Source organism: Micropterus salmoides, unplaced genomic scaffold (assembly GCF_014851395.1).
Source record: "Micropterus salmoides isolate LMB-PRFRI ecotype aquatic unplaced genomic scaffold, ASM1485139v1 Ms_hic_scaffold_16, whole genome shotgun sequence".
Lineage (NCBI taxonomy): Eukaryota > Metazoa > Chordata > Actinopteri > Centrarchiformes > Centrarchidae > Micropterus > Micropterus salmoides.
Window position 1 is genome coordinate 25,774,297 of NW_024040707.1, and position 19,505 is coordinate 25,793,801.

The 19,505-nt window shown below is 40.1% G+C and overlaps 1 protein-coding gene across 1 annotated transcript; it reads right to left on the reverse strand.

Annotated features, from left to right (window-relative positions):
- Positions 1–625: 625 nt before the first annotated feature.
- On the reverse strand, positions 626–19,500 carry tm9sf4 (transmembrane 9 superfamily protein member 4). Its single transcript, XM_038723094.1, has 18 exons — positions 19,443–19,500; positions 16,775–16,885; positions 14,462–14,561; positions 14,125–14,281; positions 13,823–13,967; positions 13,513–13,636; positions 13,237–13,358; positions 12,234–12,345; positions 11,865–11,935; positions 11,585–11,717; positions 10,628–10,709; positions 10,411–10,486; positions 10,164–10,247; positions 8,021–8,196; positions 7,818–7,881; positions 7,605–7,724; positions 4,890–4,979; positions 626–3,651 (listed from the first exon to the last, which is right to left on the reverse strand). Exons 1-18 carry the CDS (start codon positions 19,458–19,460, stop codon positions 3,502–3,504), a joined length of 1,935 nt encoding a protein of 644 aa, XP_038579022.1. The 5' UTR covers positions 19,461–19,500; the 3' UTR covers positions 626–3,501.
- Positions 19,501–19,505: the final 5 nt, after the last annotated feature.

Consider the following 19,505-nt stretch of genomic DNA (forward strand, 5'->3'; position numbering starts at 1 on the left):
TTGCGCTAAATGCTAATATCAGCATGATGACATGCCCACATGGGGGTGTTTAGCAGGTATCCCTATTCACTGTCTTAGTTTTGCATGTTAGCAGTAGTTTGTCCAAAAATTTCACTCCAAACTACAAATGTCAACCATGTCATGATGGTGTTGGAGGAAAGAGTCCTCTGTGGAGAACATGAATACCACAATTTTATGGCAATTCATAAAATAGCTTTTGAGATATTTCAGTCTGGACCAAAGTGGTGGACTGACCGACTCATCAATTGATAGGCTGACAGTAGGGGCTGTGGCTCAGGAGGACGAACGGGTTGGAAGATTGGCGGTTCGATCCCCAGTCTGCTTGTCCTTGGGCATACTGAACCCCAAATATTTACTCTGCTAAGTGTGTGAACGTAACTTTAAGTCTGAATGCGACATGTAGTGTAAAGCACTTTGAGTGGTTGGAAGACTAGAAAGGTGCTAAACAAGTCCATTTACCATTGCCAGAACCATGCAGCCACTATGGCTGAAGTCTCCAAGCCCAAACTGAGATAACCCTGATGTAATCTGTAACTCACTACATTTGAAAAATCAGTGTAGTGCCTCCTTGAGAATATTTTTTTAAAAACACAATAGAAGCTGATTTTCATATTCAACTTGTCATTAACTTTATTGTTTTGTCACTGTACATTTTGTAATTGGACATTCTGTAAAAGAGAAAACTAACAGAAACAAGTTCCGTTGAAAGTCATCATGAGCATCATGCTTTTGGCTAAAACGATGACAGGATCATTACAGAGAGCGCCACAAACAGCAAAACGCAACAAATACAAAGCTGTTTTCTTTTATTTACATTGTAAACCCCTCGATCATACATACGCACGTGTGACACAGGCCTCTTAAAAGTCTAGCTGTAAAAAATCTCCCCTGGCATGTGCACTTCAACAGTCACAGAGGAGTGTCTGTCTGTCCTTACATAAGACAGCAGCCGAGTGTCACAACTCAGGAACTCTTTGACATAATACAGGGAGCAGAGTGTGGTACAGTAAATAGGAGATGGTATCTGAGTGTCTGTTCGAGTGGAAATAAATGAAAAAGTAATGGTCAGCACATGAGTACACTCATTTGAATGGCAGCAATGTCTGGAGCTTAACAGAGCAGTCCTGTCGTGTGGCAAGTAGCAGGGGTAACTCGCTCCTCAAGCAGATCATTCATAGCTTAACAAGTGTTGGGTTGGCTTGATTATAATGAAGGAAGGAGAGGGCACAGGAGGACAAGTCATTCATTCGTTTTGCACCAGGAGAATGATGGTTGATCTAGGCACCTGTCCCTCCTCTGTACAGCCCTGCACTAACACATCACCTTCACTTCTGTGCAAAAAACGCCAACCATTAAAAACCAATCAAGTGAAGCACATCAGTTCTTCACTAGAATTTGATGGTAATCATATTGTAACTGTGATATCCAATAAATATTTACCCAGATGACTCAAAGTGCCGCCTGCATGCCATGAGTTTAGTTTCCATTCATCCTAAAAGTTATTTGTCTAGAAGGAGCACATGATGCATAATGAAAATGTAGCTTTTCAGGTCTGTGCTGCTTGTTTGTATTCAGAGTATTCTCTTAGGGCTGAAATCTGACCCCTACCATCCACCATTAACTTTACTGAAACTATATACCAGTGTTCTGCTGGACATATCTTTCACAGGGAAGCATACATATAGAACAGGGTCAGGGTCAATCTGTATGTCTTGCCTTTAAAGGAATAGTTTGTCACTTTGGGAAATGCGCTCAACTGCTCTCTTGCTGAGAGTTAGATGGACACTAAATATGAAGCTACCTCCAGCAACTGGTTAGCTCAGCATCAAGATGGGAAACAGTTGGCTGGGACAGATTTTGGACTGACCGAGGCAGGCAGCTTTAATGTTATGATTATTGTGCCATTTAATTAATATATATTGTGTAATTTAGCTACAGTAAAATACATTGGTTGTCTATGGGACGCACTTAGCTTCAGTTGCTTGTCAAGCAATATTTTTAATCAGGTTCAAAATGCCTTTTTTAGCAAAAACATTGGATGAAACACAAATAGAACCACACTTTTGTAAGCCTAAAAATGTCATTAAAAAGAAAGGGAAAAACGTGAGCTGTTATTCAAGAGTAAGTGTATCAGTCTACACAAAAACATCGACTGTACAGATCTCATAAGAACACTGCGGATTACATTTCAATGCTCTTCATTCCATGACACCCAAGCACTGTCAAAATGATATCTACCACTACTGGTAGAAACACAGAGGTGATCTTGCTGGCTTTCAAAAATCTTTTTTTTTTATATTATACACAAAAATGTATCATACATTTCTCAACAAAAATGGTCCTTTGAAACAAACAGCAATTTTGCACTCTCTTTCCAGTACTGCATAGTTCAGCAGGGATCCGGCACTGCTAAGGCTACACTGACGGCATGGTTAATGTGCGGAAAAACTTTTTTTGTACGTTTCTGCTGGAAAAGCTTCAAACACAAATTTGTGTTGTAGACTTCCAAATACACAAGGTTGCTCCGCCTTGTCATTTCTGTGTTGACTGTAGCCTTTCCTTTTCTCCATCTGCAGTGGCTTCAGTCCATTACTTTAGGGCATCGGGTTCATAGTCCCATTTAGGGCTGTTCTGTATCATTTAGAGCAAATGAACCAATATTTTGACATTAATATGAGAGCCATTGTTTTGGAAGGAGAAGCTAATATTTTGATTACAGTTGTGGTTAACATGGTCACACCAGGACATGGAAACTGGAGTAAAAAATAATAGAACATTTAATTTAACCTTTCTTCTGTTACAATGTAGAACTTCCCAGCATAATTTCCATCCATCGGTTCATCACAACAAAGTTAACACCGTAACCACATTTAGACTCATTCCCTGATCTCCAAAGTCTCTGAAATGAAACCAAAGTCACATTTGAAAACAGACAATGGAAAGAGTAAAGACAGAATTTATGTAAGGAAATCAGATGAAAACAACTTCCCAGAAGACGACTGAAAGAAATTAAGACAGAGATAAATCCTGCGATGACAAAAATAAAAACCTAGTTAAGTTAGACTCATAACACAAATGAAAAGACAAAACGAAAATGTGCAGAAACCATCGTTTGACAAGCTTTGGCCCACTGTGTTGTGTGTGAAAGGTGAAACAGCAGAAGACATTAACTGTCCCATCAGAGGGGAATTCCCTCTGGGCGTCTGTCCTGGAAAAAGGAGGGGGGGACAGACGCGAGGGGGAGAAGGAAAGGGAGAAACAGCTGGTTTAGCTCTGGCACCTTGCTGTTCTTCCGCATGAGGCCAGTGGGTGGGGCTGTTGCGCCGTAAAAGCCACCCTCTCGTTCCCTCAACACACAAGTCAGTGCTTGTTGGACATGAAGAATAAAAAATATATACATTAAAAAACAGAATGTGAACAAAAAGAACCCCAAAACAAAAACAAACCAATAACAACGAGAACAGCAGCGACAGTGACGACTCAGTCGATCTTGACCGCAGCGTAGATTTTCCTGATGAACATGTAGGCTGCGTAGAAGCCAATCGTGCCTGTTAGCAGCCAGAACGACAGGACCATCAGGGCCGTATAGCCGAAATACAAGAGGGAGGGGATGAACTCCACAATATCCAGCTGGGGAGAAGCAGAGAGAGGAGGAATTAATGTCGATATGCCAATATGCTGTCCATTTCCCATCCCATTTGTTGCTTCTTTTAAAGGGGTACTCGTAGTATTCACTTCCATAAAGCTGTTGGACTTCAAGAGACGAATTTGAGAAAAAAAAAACAAAAGGCGAAGATGTTTGAAATGTTCACTGGTAGAGTCATGGAATACATTTCATAGCTGGCTTCATCAAAGTAATGGATTGTTGTTATTCAGAAAGATGTCTCTGTTACGGTTTTATTCATGTATAACATTTTTAAAGAAATGGTGCGCGAGATGGGGGGTGTCACTGCTGAGAACAGTGGTTCATTGCAAAGTAATGATATGAGGAAAGTTCTGTTCTATCACAGGCTTCGCCAGTGACGGATTTTAAATCCTATTTTGCCTCTAAAAGCAAGACCCTGTCCTGTTACAGTGTTTTGCTTTCTGTTACTTCAGTTTGATGTTTGAGCTTCACTGTGCAGAATCACAGTTCTGTATGCTTCTTCATGTCCCACGTACAATTTCTTTTTCTTTTTGCAATAAAGATTTAAGGAGGGGAAAAAAGCTTCAGATTATTCCGATACCACATGAATGCACCATCAGTGAACACTCACCCCTCCATTTGTCCACATTTGTTTTCTTTTCTTACTTCTAAATATAAAAATATTACAAAATCTTTGCATATTCATAAATTAAAAATAAACAAGGGACATGGTAACTTTTTTAAGGAAAAACCATATGTCAGTCATAAAACTTGTTTTGAGGGGATCACAAGGGGCGCTCACCCCCACTTCTCAGGAAATCCTAAAAAAACGTTCTATAAACTGACCTGCAATGAGAAGCATCTCTTTAAAAACTTAATGTTGACTTATTCTGTGTTTTGTGGCTTGCTAATTAACTTCATTTTCTTTGTGCAAAACAGCACAAGGCAAACAGTATGCATGGTATGTGCTGTTGCAGCTTTCAAGTTAATCTAAGAGCATTCAATTCCGACTTGTGCCAGGTTAAAAGTGTTTTATGTATATGCAACTTGATAGCAGATTTTCATCCTGCCAGTTAAATTGCCTCATCTTTCAGGCACAAGGCAGGTTTTTTTGTCAAATATTTAAAGTCTCAGACCTAAATCTAAATAACCTGATATCACAGATCCTAATTTTTTCCATTCAGTGAGCTTGAATCTTTGTTGTGCATATCTGAAATGTCTCAAACTGCCTCGGGGCGTTTACCTTGTTGACAAAATAGAAGACGGCATAAATGAGAACGTAGAACGCTGAGCCTCCTGAAACCAGGAAAGTCCTCCACCACCACCGGTAGTCCTGACAGAGAGGAGAAGCAGAGAAAACACAGCATAATGTGTGTGTTAATGTTGTAGTACTCGAGACCGGTTTTGGTCTTAAGACCACTTTTTGATAGTCTTGGTCTCGTCTCGGACTCAACCGCATTTGCACTCGGTCTCGTTTTGGTCTTTGAGGACTCTGGATTTTATTTCAAGACCAGGCAAGACCATAACTTTGGGAATATCAATAAATTGCTCCTGCATTATCTGATTTGTTAACATAGTAACTTTGATTGGAAGCAAAACATATTGCTTCAAATGCAACCAATAACCCTAATTCTGTCACCCCTCCCTGCGATGCTCTTAGTGTTTGTATGTGGGTGTTTTAATGGGAATGTGGATCAATCAGATCAATTTGTGAAGTACCTAGATCTCGTTCCACATTTAATTGCGTGCCATGCAATATAGGGAACTGGTCTTGGTCTTGACTCGGTCTCGCCCTCCCTCGGTCTTGGTCTTGACTGCTCTCAGCCCCTAAAAGTCTTGGTCTTGTCTCGGTAAACTCTGGTCTTGGTCTTGACTTGGTCTGGGTTTGGGCTGTCTAGTGTGTGTGTGTGTGTATAGATGAATCAGGTAGCAACAGCAGAGCCCTGTTTCAGAAAGCAGGTTTAACTCCGAGCTTATGCCGAGGTGGGAAACTCTGAATTTTCGGTTCCAGAACAGCTGATCAGAATAAGTTCAATCAGTTCTGAGTATGTTGAGCCTGATTGAAGCGCGTGCGTGGGGATGAAAAAAAAAGGCATCATCAATGGAGCTCTGCTACTACGATTCACCATGGCAACGGGTAAATAAAGGCAGAGCCTCCATTTTAATTGGAGCTAGAAATATGAATGCTGCCAACGTGGACCCTGATAGGCTCTAAAACGCAGGAGTGGAAGAAGAATCAATGCGTTAACATTATTAGGCTACGATACAGCGTTGCTCATTCATCATTTACCAGACTGGAAAATGTGTCAATAGGTTAAAGTTTTAGACGTCTATTTTACATTAATATAATCTTGCTCATTTCGTATTTTATTAATGTTGTCAAAACACATAACTATGAATGTTCCAATCAGTGCGACTACAATATGAAAGATTACTGTTCATTGATCAGTTTTATAGGTTAGCCTGCATATTAAACAGTCATTATTGTGATGTCACAAGATGTAAATGTGTCCAGATATGTGCTTTGATAGAATGAATGAGGAAATGAGGAGTCAGAGAGAAGCTGACGGTTTTCCAACTTATCTTGTGAACCTAACCTCCTCCCGAGGAGTTGCTGGAGTTACTGATCTAGCGATTATCTGATCTCGCTCTCTGAAACGGAAAACCCAGAGTTTCCCTCATCTCAGGCTTAACATACTCAGAATTTTCACTAATCCCGCTTTCTGAAACGGGGCCCGGGGCTGTTTACTGCTGGATTATGGTGTTTCTAACTCACCATAATGGAACAATCAATACTTGTTTTATAAAATACTGCAGGACTTTCGTCACACTGGAAACACTGAATATACTATGTTAAACTGAATGGTCAATCAATGGATTACAAGTTGTAAGTAATGCCTTTTGTTATTAAACTGATCCGACAGGTGTACATCCTCCTTCAGAATCCTTTGTCTTTTTAGTTCTCTCTTTTAACCCTTTGAAACTTCAGCTTTTTGCTCAGTCTAAAAAACAAAAAACAGATTTGGTAATTCCTGTTGTACTTGTTTTTCTTACCTCAATTTTGGGTAAACATGTTTTGATTTATGGAAATACAGTTCCTAGAATTCAAGCGAGCAGGAAGTTCAATGTTGCTATGGAGTCCTGGTTTTAACCTTTACATCATTGTTTACATTTTGGGCAATCTGCACCACATAAAGTCACATTTTTTAGCTAATAGACATGCTGTTTGCACATAAAAAAAGAAATCATAGAAACCAGTGATAGTTGTCGGTTTCCATGGTTAAGTGGATTTGTGGATGTTTATCCACAACAGAGATATTAATATAGGGGTGGGTAAAAGTAATAGATTTGTATGTGTCCGTTGTCTAATCTAACAGTTAGTCTGCCCTAAAAGTGTTTAAGAAGTCAGTTTAACCTACAGGAGTTTATGAAGGGTTATGTAACATGTTTTATTGCTATGGACAATATAAATCTTCCTTCAGCAGTGGAAAGAAAAGCTCCTGTTAACTTCCACAGCAGAAACGCAGCCAAGAATTGCCACGGATGAGGAGCTAAAAAAAAAAAAAAAAAGAAACTTTCTGATAAATGCTAACAGTCAGAAAAGAATATCATTCTGAGCACCTCCGATAGCCTGAAAGGAGAGTGTGTGAGTAAAAGACAGCAGCAAGCTACACAAATGTTAGACGTACGTTCTACTTTAATGAAGTATTTCATGTTTTGCTTTTACGTCTTGATGAAATTACTCAAATCTGGACACGATTATATTACAGGACTACTTGATCTGTGAAAAACATAAGAATCAACATCCCTAATTAATCAGGCCTGCAAACTGATAGATGGCCAAACTACACTAAAGTAGTTAAAGAGGAACAACATACTACGTATTGTGAGTCTGTTTGACCAAGGGCAATGCTGAGCTACACACATGCAAGCACAGCAGACAGGAGGCTGAACTTACCTCTGCACACAGCTGGAAATAAACCATGACTATGCTGATCTGAGAGCAGGAGACCACTAAGATGATGAAGACCAGGAACAGGAAGCCAAAGAGGTAATAGAACTGATTCTCCCAGATGGCCTGTAGGTGGTGACACACACATTTTGATGTTGTCATGAGAAGAGGTGCCATGAACTGATCTCAATACATTTAGAGCAGAGCAGTTGTACTCACACTGAAAATGAAGAAGAGCTCGATGAACATGGCACCAAATGGCAGGATCCCAGCCATCAGGATTCTAGTGGAAAGAAAAGGAAACATTTTATCAAGCAAATAACGCCTCAACTCAAAGGTCCAAACCCTATTATTTAACCATCAGCCATAGCTCTAACTGGCCAAAGATTAAGAGCAGATTGTTAGATTGGTTAAACACTCACCCTACAAACTTGTTCATGTACCAGCGCTGCTCTGGGACCTGCCGAGGGATCTGATTGGTGCGTACTGGGTTATCATACGGCTGTTTGCGGAAGCCAAAGTAGTAGCCCAGGTAGACCAAGGGCATGGAGATACCGAACCACATACACAGCAGGGCCAGCATGGTGGTGAAGGGAACCTGAAGTAGTGAGAAAAGGGAGCACGAAGACAGAAACAATGTTTAACAATCCATGTGACTGTCCTGATAATCTGAAACCCTGTGTAATGTACCAGCACCTCTAATGTATCTCCATATAACCGGTTATTAGGGCTGGACCCAAATATTCGACCGTTGGGTACATAATCGATTTTCAATTATGAGATTCGATTATTGAGGTTTTTTTTCGCACGTCTGACCTCCGCCAGCAGCAGTGAAAGTAACACTCCAGTTCACATCAAAGGGAAAACGAAATGAAGCCCCTCAGCTGTGTGGGAGCACTTTCAACTGAGTGATGACAGCAGTAGTGTGGAAAGTTATGGCGTTTATTAATTTTACAGTTGCTTAATTTCATTACAGATCAAAACAGTCACATTTCCTACATTTTAAAATTAATCAGTATCAAACTGTAGGCTGGAAACAAACAGCAACACAATGAACGCATTTAAAGAAGCCTAATTATATTAGGCTTATTGTAGACGAAGAGCATTTTGTCGCTATAATTAAAATTAAAAGTGAATTTTGCATAATAACGCCTGGCTAAACTATTCCCGGATTCGGCTCTGGACCTGCTCAGATCAGACTCTCTCACTCTGGACTCTCAGCTACGGTTCCCCCTGCTCTGTACAGCAGCCACCAACCCGGTTCGGCACGCATTGATTTTCACGCTGCCTCGCTCTTCTGCTGCTCAATATCCGATCCTTTTAACCTGCAATAAATATTTCTCCCTTTCTTAGTCCTGCACTTGGGTCTGCTAGCCTTGCCATAACAAAGTTAAAAACAAACATTTGGTAATTATCACTCAGTTAGCCTAGCTATGAGAATAAATAAACGGAGCGCTCTCTCTTACACACATGCACACAGACTTGCGCACCCATGCCGCCGTTCTCTCTCCCCCACCTGATCGCCCCTCACTCAGCAGAACCTATCGGGCATTCTTCTTCTGCTGTTCTGCTTCTATCTATTAAATACATAGCTGTAGCTCCTGGAATTACAGCATACTTATCAACACACGTTTAAACAATCGCCATAACGGGACCACTGAGCGCCGCTGCGGGGGGTGAAGCTTCGATTATTCGCTCTTAATTACTATCGAAGCTCAAAAAATTACATTCGGGCCAGCTCTACCGGTTATCCATAGAAATTATAACAGTCCAAATCAACAAATGCAGTAGTCAGGGTTTTTGTCACACACTGCGATCATTTACTCATGGACACCGAGTATTGGATGGGATGGTCTCTGTTGCCATTTCATTGAAAAATAACATTGACAAGTGATACCTGGCTAAGTCACGTGCTAATTAAATATTGTTGTACAATATGGCAGGTAAATATATTGCTGAAAACAAATGCAAATGATAGATTTTGGATATTCAACAAAACACAAAAAAAGTGTAACTTTTAAGAGAATAACTAACTAATTCTTCTTTTCCTAAATGATAAGGTGAATTCATAAATTGATAAACACACCATTGCTCACTTAAATACACTCAGTATTTTTTCCTGCTACAGCCTTCCATGGCCTAATATGACCAGTAGATTATGGTTGCTAATATTAGCTACCTTTAAGCAAACCTAAGTTAGATATTCTGTCTAACTGATACTAGTTTACCTTGTGCTTCTGTTACACTAGGTTTTGGCAGGTCACAGTCACAGATGAACATTTCAATAAATATGGTGTGTTTAAGCCAGACCAAGGGAGGGCATAGCGGCAAAACCCCTGAGTGTCCTGGAATGAGCATGGGTATGGTGTTTTATTGCAGAGGAATTTTTTCATTTTTTATTTATTTCTCTCTCAAAACATGGTCTGACGTTAACATGTTAAAAGTGATTTTGTGTGATCGGCTACAACCATTACATAAAGTAATTAGCCTTCTAGCTTCCAGTTTCTTAATTTGCTACATATTGAATACATACATTCAGTGTATATCCTGTGTCATGATACTCACTGCCCCGGAGGAGTGTTCACCCCAGATGAAACAGTTGAGGATGAAGCAGATTCCAAAAACCACTGCAGGATACAAAGTTGCTGTCTACAGAGGAGACAAAACAAACACAACATAAGCCTTGCTTGCAGAACTCCAAACAAACACTGTGTATGCAGCATTGCAAAATAAGTACATTTCCTACTCAGGAGTGATGAGGCGCAATATTTTATTTCTTTTACATTGAGCATGTAATTTATTGTTGACTTACACAAAATGCACCTTTTCTCCACCGATGGCCCTTAAGGGTGCGGTACAGTCTGCCAGCAAAGTAGCCACCAAATACACTGGAGGGGAAACATGCACAGGAGAAAGCAAGAGTAAAATAAAAGAAATGCACTACTAGATGTAGCACTAGGCTACATCCTAATTCCTCACATCTTTGGAATTTTCTTGATGAGGATCAGAGAGAAGAATGTGGCTCTTACCCCATGAACATGAAGAGGAAGCAAGCAGTGGTCATCAAGGCTCCTCTACTGGACGGAGACAACATGCCCAACATGGCAACAACTACAACACCCACACAGAAACACGTGGTGGTTAGAACGTTTCACAGATTACACTGATAATCGTACACTATTACACATATTTAAGCAACCTGAATATTTCCAGTTTTATGCAGTAATTAAGAAACAATTTAAAAGAGAATAATGCAGAGAGTTAGATGAGAAGACTGATACCACTGTACACTAAATATAAAGCTAGCCTGATTCTCTTAGCTTAGCATAAAGACTGGAAACTGAGGGAAATCGCTAGCCTGACTATGAAATCATCATACCAACACTTCCAAAGCTTTGTATTAACATGTAATATCTCTCTTTGTGTAATCAACATGACAACAGAGATGTAAAAATGCTAAGATGTGGTTTTGGAGGGGGTTATGTGCTGGAACCATTTCTTGGCTGGGCCAGTGAATTCTTGGGAGTCTCCTGTGGTTGCCTGGAAACCTCACTGTGGCAACAACTCCAGGAAGTCACTGCGCCAGCCAAGAAATTGTGTATGTTAATCAATGTTACGAACAATAAAAAAAACAACCAAGTGATTTTAGACAATCACACATTCTTGTGGACTCATATCAACACATGATACAAGGTAACTGGTGTCTGGTTAATGTGAACCATGGTACGTCTTAATCAAACGATTACCTTGATTTTGGTATCGAAAGCAATCCAATATGTTTGCGTTCATGTTAACCTTTAGACCTTTACACTCTTTCAGACAAAGAACATCTAGCTGTTGTCCATGTTCTAAGGAGAAACACTGTCATTAAAAATGTCCAAGGGGCCCTTCTTCTCCAGTGGGATAACAGGGCTTCAGCCGTGCAACATGCACCACCTGTCCTCTCCAGATCTATAGGGAACTGACAATACAGAAAACAAACTCACAGATGACAATGAGGATCATGCAAAAAAGCTGGATCCCTGAGCCCAGCAGAGAGCTGAGGATCATGGGATACTGAGGCGGCCTGAAGACGTCACCGTGGACATTCTTCCATCCTGACTCCTCCATGGTGTCCTCCTTGTTAGGAAGGAGAAAATGTAGTCAAGTGGCTGGAACATACTCATTCAATAAACATCAAGTTTACTTAAAATTTGTTCATTCTTGTCTATACAAATTATCTTTGCTTTATGCTTTCTATCTTTTGTCAGGTATGTATTTTCTTACTATGTCATCCTCTCTGTTGTAGTTAGCAATGTCCTTCCTCAAGGTCCTGATAATGATCATACTCAGAATACCTGAGAGAAAAGGCACAGAACGAGAAGGATGTCAGTCAGATAAACAACAGACACCACAACATTTCACATGCTGTCATCACGAATATAGATCTATTCTATTTATAATATATGGCATAATATACAGATTCAAAAGATTTACATCACATTCACAAGCTTTAAAAGTTTCCAAAGGCCGAGGCTGTGTTTTAATTCACAAAAAGTCAGTGAAAGACATTAGGTGTGCTGTGTGTGTGTTGTGTATGGACATTTTAGAGATGAGCGTTAAGATGAGCAGGATTTTCTCAAAAATTGGACATACCAGACAGGAAGAAGACAACCACCACAGAGTTGACAATGGAGAACCAGTGAATCTGGACGTCGCTCATGGTCAGGTACGTGTCCCACCGAGACGCCCATTTCACCTCGCTCTCCTGCACAGACGAGAGATGAGGCTCAGCAGTCCTTCCTCTGTATTTATCTAGCTTTGTTCAACCACATATCCTACAGAACTGATCATTTGACCTTGTTGCTTGGCAATTAATAAACAACTGCAGCCAGAGTTTCTACTGTTTTGACTTTGTAGTTCTCTAGCACACTGAATTCAAAATACACAAAGGATCATACAGGAATAAAAGACAGCCTGCACCGAGATCATTACAAGTAGCCAATCACACATCATGTTTTGATTTAAAATTAATCCTTAGGAATTTATTGAGGGTTACAGACTGGTCTGACTCCGGGTTACAAGATATTTAAATCATTAGCCATGTTTCCATCTGATTGTCATTTGAATTTTTAGCGGACTTTTGAAATGTCGCAAAAAAGAAAAAAAAAAAAAGTAAGTGCAAAATAGGTGTTTCCATCATCTGGTTTGGAGCGAATAAACCAGGCTTCAGCAAGCGTAGTTATGTCAGTAGTTGACGTTACACATGGCTGTAATAAACAAGACATATGGGTCCCAAACCAGAAACAAAACCAGTCGCATAGACCTGAGGGCCACTGATCTTAGAAAAATAGAGAGAGGTCCTCAGGTGTTTCAAGCGGGCCACGTTGCTACCAGCCATGTCTCGGCACATTAGGGGAACATCCGGCAAGACGCCGACAGCGTAGACAGCTGATCAGACGTTCAGAACTTATTCGGCAAAAGTGTTTCCATCTCCCACTTAGTGCAATAACTTTTTTTCGACCGCCTCAAGTGACCTTAAAAACTTTTTTCAAATTTTGCCGTTTCCATCAACCTATTCTAAAGCAATACTTCAAAAAGTGCATAAAAAACGTTGACGGAAAGACGCCTATTGAGAATCCATGCAGCCGTCACTGACCTGCCAGTGGACAGAGTAGGTGAAGAGGACCTCGTTCTCTCTGGTTGGGTCTATCTCCTGCGGGGCAGAGCCACTGGCCTCAGGCAAGGTGCAAGTCTTGTCACTTTCCACAGCTTTCAGATCTGAGAATAAATAAAGACAGAGTAAATATTACAAGCAAGTGCTAACAATTTTTACTGCCACACTTGTAAGTCTTCTACTCAAATAGTTTTTCATCACCAAACATCAGAAAAATTACGTCCTCAATCTATTCAAAAAGAGTGTGTTGACACCTACCATCAACTTTTACACTTTGGGGTACAACCTCAAATCGCACCACCCTGTAGTTGTGAACTTGCCCCTCCTCCAATTTCTCCTTGTGGAAGTACAGGATGAAGGAAAGGTGGTTGTGCAGATAAAACTGAGGGAGAGACATAAATTAGTACCCTTCAGCACTCATTGTTTCATGGTTTTACACATTTAAATTTCAAAATATTTTATGAAAAAAACGGTTTTCTGCAAATCTTAGCAGGGGACCACAGTTTGTATCAGATGTTCATTAAAATATCACCAAAACCACCACCTTACGATACTATATAATGTCTACCTTGTTGTTGTCGACAAAGCCCAGTCTGTAGCCATGCTCAAACTGGACATCTCTCACCATGTCCTTCTTCTGCTCCTCCTCCACTCCTGCCTCTCTGTTGGGGTAAAACTCTAACCTGGTGGCAACTGGCAGGTTATCTGCAATACTGAAAGGCACAGGGAGGTGATCAATTAGCTTTAGACTTAAGAGTCTGGAGTCACAGAAGAAAAAATTAAGTAATGCATGGTATTCCTCCAGCAGCAGGTCAATATTAGCATTCTGGGGGATTCCCCTGGTAACAACAATGAGGTAGGGTTGCTCACAGGTGAACATAATACTCTTCCTGGATTCGCTCAGCAATCAGCTTGCTCTCTTCCACGCTGAGCTTTTTCTTGCTGCACACCATCTCACATTTCTTGTCCCTGCTCATCTCAACATTGTAACGTGTATTCACAATACGGTCCCCACGTAAAACCTCACCTACAAAAGAGAATTATAAAAAAAATTATAAAAATACATTATAAAAACATTTTGAAAAATAAAAACTGACAATAAGCTAAATGTAAGAAAACATTTATTTCCTGAAAAAAAATGCCGATAAGAAGTAATATATTTAGAGAAACTTCTACATTCCACACACGTCAGCAGCAGTCCACTTACCCAGGTTCTCTCCCTTGTAAAAAACAGAATCCGGCTTACAGAAAGGCAGGGAGTAGTATTCATAAGGAAGCTGGGTACGGGAGCTGGTCAGCTTCACTGCCTGAAAAAACAAATAATTTGACTGACCGACTGGGTCACAGATATGGTCATTTACAAAACTATACTCATAACAACTTGGTCTGATGGTTTTCAATCTCAATGAAAAAGTCAAATAGGGGTTCAAACAGAGGCGTGATGTGTTTGTGTGCTAATCTGTGTATGTTCTTCAATGAATCAGTGAGTGAAATGTTGCCGTTAGTCTCCAGGATTTGTCTTCTCCACATGGGTCCATGTAGCACCACTGATGATGCCAATCACTAAAACTATCCAATGGAGGAGTTACCCGTTATAATTGCCGTGATCGACGAAAACAGATGATGAAATTAGCTGACAACAAATTTAATTATTGATTTGTTTGTGGTATCATCAGGCCCTAGCGACACCGTTCGCTTACTGGTTAGGTGAACAGTAGCAACATCAGCAATGATAACTTTAACACCTTCACGACCTAAAACCTCCAACTTGTGAGAGTGTTTTACTCTGCACTGCAACATTTACAATCCTGACATGGGAACACACACATGTTGGAGCATCTCATGCACACTGGGTCTCAGGATGATGAAGACCCGTCTCGGTAAGCTAGATAGATAGCTAGGTAGCTTAACGTTAAAAGCCATGTTACTTTACGTTATGAGCCCACATCACCATTTATTGTGAAACTGGGTTTAAAATGTAATCTGCATCCAGATACGATATCAGAATATTAATGATCCGATCTTGCTTTGTGTTTACAGCTGGTATTTTTAATGCATTCTTGTTATCCTTATTGACATGCGATCTCTGTCCTCCAAACCTGCGCATGAGTAATTCGAGGTGGTTGCCAATTCGCCCCAGAGATTTGTGAGTTTTTCCTCTTGTAAATTCGGCGAATGTACTACATGAAGTTATTCCTTTCTTTGTATAAAAATATTGTGTCAGATTGCCCCGTTGGAGTACCGGCTGGTTGGAGTAGTGTTGCAGTACTGGCCGTAAGCTACTCTGTCACTAGATAAATTATATGCCTTGTTAACAGCAAATCAGCTGCAAAGATGAGTGCAATGCACACCGTTCTGCTACTGCAGAAACGTTCATTCAAAAGATGTATTTTTGAATGCAGTATTAATTTTATTGTTAACTAGCACATGCCTTGAACAACCTCAAGCTAAATTGAAAAGCTGATAGCTAAAAAAAATAGTGATGCAACTGTAGGGCTGGACGGTATATCGGTATTATGAAGTAATATTTCAAAAGAAATATAAAATTAGACAATACCTAATTTATACCAATATAGTTTAACGTTGAATTAATTAATATATGTTTCCGTAAAGTCCTGCCAGCATTTGCTTGTCTCCGTCCCTCTGTCCCTCACCGCTAAACCCCGTCCCCTCCCTCTGCCTCTATGTGCAGCTCCTCTAGCACATAAACTCTCTAACAACATGGAGGGAGACACAGTGCCGGTCGACACTGCTGAAGACCTGGCTTGTAAAAAGAACAACAGTCACACACAGACTTTACTTGGGCGGGCCGCCCAGGTATATTAACGGCCGTTCAGGTATATTTGATGACCCATTTTGCAGAGAAACAGTTGTTATTACGTTACAAGTCACTGACACGGTGGATATTTTACAAGCACAGACCACGGCTACCACATTGGATTCATTCCGATAGGCTATGTTGTCAACACGCCTCCTCCACATGCAGTGCAGCTGTTGCTGCGAATGGAATCGCGTGAGGAAATGTCCAGATGACTTTATATAATGTAGCCTACTCCTGATGGAGAAAGTCACTGGAGCAGACATACAGGGAGAGAGAGACGGTAAGAAGAGGGGCACATTGATGTGTTTGCAGCAGAGGAACATTAGGTCTGTGACTGTGAATAGAACTTAAGGGAAATGAGCCAAATTCAACAAGTGAGTGTATACTTAAATAAGGTGGAAGATGAAGTACAATTAAAGCGGTAAAATAAGAAACAAGCTACTACAAATAGTAAAAACATACCCGCTAACACCACTACAACATTTGCACTAAGTCAATGGAAACATGAAACAGACCAGAAACGACAACAATGCATAATTTTATTCCTTAGTCTTGACCAAATAAAATAAAATACAGATGTGAAAGCATCCTAACATCCAGGTTTTTGGTGTGGGGATTGGACTCACATCCCAGGACCTTCACGATGTCAGCTAATTGTGCAAATCTGTGAAGTATTGATCAAATTAAATTTAGCCATACCTTAATATCTACTGTGTCACCTTCATGGAAGTCCCGGGGAGCGACTCCGGGAACATAGAAGGGCCGGACCACAGGTAACAAGGACAGCAGCAGCAAGGCCCACCACGTCTCCTGCAACACAGACACAACCCAATGTTTTACCACACAGACTGTATGCCAGACAAACACATTGTAACAAAAGTTTTGTTACTTGTTATGTGTAAGTCAAAGTCACATCAAAATGCAGTGGGTACTTGCTAATTTTCTGTGATTACTTTGTCTTTAAGATACATGGGTTCATTTTGAAATCGCAGCGCATTTTTTTACTGTTCAAAGTCAAACATATTATTTATGATTATGTGATTCAATACTTGAAAACAATGTCTCCTACAACACAGACACAACCAAATGTTTTACAACACAGAGCGTGTATGCAAGACAAACACAAACACATTGTAAACGTGATAGCCACACAGAGACACCAAAGACTTGAAGAAGAAACTACAGAAACTATACATTTGTCAAGGAGGTGCAGACAATGCTGAGCTTCAAGTTAGAAGAGAAAGAGAAGGACAGTTGGTGTGTGTACTGACAGCAGAGTGTGCATCCAATCATTTTCAAGCCCTTCCTCCAGTCCAAACAAACCCAAAACTACTTCCTCACATGTCCCTTTCATGACGTAACTGCTTACACAAAAACGTGTCAAAGGTGATCTGTAACAGGTTTTTACCTCCACAATGCCACATCAAAATTCATTACATGAGGTCTGAGCAGGGCAGAGTAGATTTTTAAGGAGGTTTATCTCCACCGTTTTGATTGATTTTACCAAGACTGTAGTGCAAACAATGTGGTTTCACGGTGATGATCATGAATAAGAGAAATTAAATATCGTACGATATAGAGGATCAGGTTTGACTGGTGTGAGAGATACCAGTCAAACCTTTTAAAAAAAGCAGAAGGTGAAAAGCCTGATTGTTCATAACCCATCGAACAAAAACTTTTTTTCAATTTTACTCTTTAAAAAAAATTGTATTTTATGTATACAATTTATATAAAGCACTTTAAATTGCCTAGTTGTTGAAATGTGCTATACAAATAAACTTGCCTTGCCTTACAAAGTCTGGCAGTTAAGGATGTCTCTCTGACTATACAAGTTTACCCAGAAATATAATCAGTGCTTTTAAATATTGGAACATACCAGGCAAAATTCATGTCACCATACAATTAGTACAGTAATGGAGGGGAATAACTTCAAGCAAATGCAAATAATGCAAATAAACAATCACTACATAATCACGTCAAAGCAGCATTTTAAACAAATCCAAGATTTGAAAAGTAATAATCAGGGGAAGAAATTATTCCCAAGTGCCCAGTATAGCATTTTTTATAAATAGATAAAGACTGTTGTTGAAAACTGAGTGTCCCTGTGAAAAGAAATCTGTGATAAAAATCAGTCATACGAGCCTGTGGACATGTGGAGATGAGAGACACTGTGCATATAACTGTTGTTCAGGTGTCTCAGCAGTGAAAAACACCTCAAATGAAACTTTAACAACAGACAATTGGATTGACAACAATGTTTATGACCTAGAGTGGCCACAATTTAATCTAATCAAACATTTACATGGAGTTGTAGTTGCATTTATATAGTGATTTTATCCAAATTACTCTAGTTTGGAATAAAATTAACCTCTCAACCCCTCCACACACACAAATGGCAGAGAGCTAACATGCAAAGCACTGGAGTAAAAGATAAGTAGCAACTTTGGGTTTAGTGTTTTACTCAAGGACACTTGTGGACTGAAGGAATCAAGGAATCTGCAGTGTCCTGGTGTGCAAAGCAGATACAGATTAGCCTTTTCTAAAAGAGTCAAGTCTGTCCGAAGATGCCTCTGCTAAAATCTAACTGAAAGACAAAGAGGGCACCGCTGATGTTTTGTATTTACATTGTCTTTAAGATACATGTGTTTATTTTGACATTACAGTCATTTTCTGCTGTTCACTGTCAAAAAGCCCAATTATGATTAAGTGATCCAATACCGGAAAACAATGAACAAGGGGAGCACATGCAAGTTATCAGCGCTGTGACTTAAGTTAGGCTATGGCAATGAAGAAAATTAGCAAGCGTGGCTTCTGACCTAAACGACATTTAATTTGTCAAACAGTAAAGTCACCAGCACAAGTTGTTCACGTTAAAATGGTCTTTTGTAGCTTATCTGCTGCAGTGATCTTGACATCTTTCCACACTAACTTAAAACAACCTCAAACTGACGCTGCCTGACAGAGAAGCTAACAGCTAATGTTTAGCTAAAGTTCGACTAGCTGATTTGTCTTTATCGGACAGCAAATGACAGTCTCACAACAGAGTACGTGGCTTGTCACGCTCAGTCAGCACAGTTTATATATCAGACAAATTAATACAAATCCGTTTTTCTAGCCACAGCTCACTGACAGCCAAGCTAGGTAACGTTAACGACAGCTAGCTAACTCCAGCAGGCAGTTAGCAGAATCGTCAACATACAAACAGAAGCGAACTCCTGTTACATTCATACCCAATCAACGTTAAAATGTTTATCGCCTAAAGTAGACATCTACTCTGTCAGAATCACAGCACTGTGTCTGAGATGACTTGGGAAGACCCCAGGAAATGTGTAGTTTGGAGAAACAGAGTTCGCTTTTTTCCACTTACCATAGCCGCGGCCGCCATTTTGAATACGTGTCATTAGTGACGTCGCAGACGTACTATGATTTT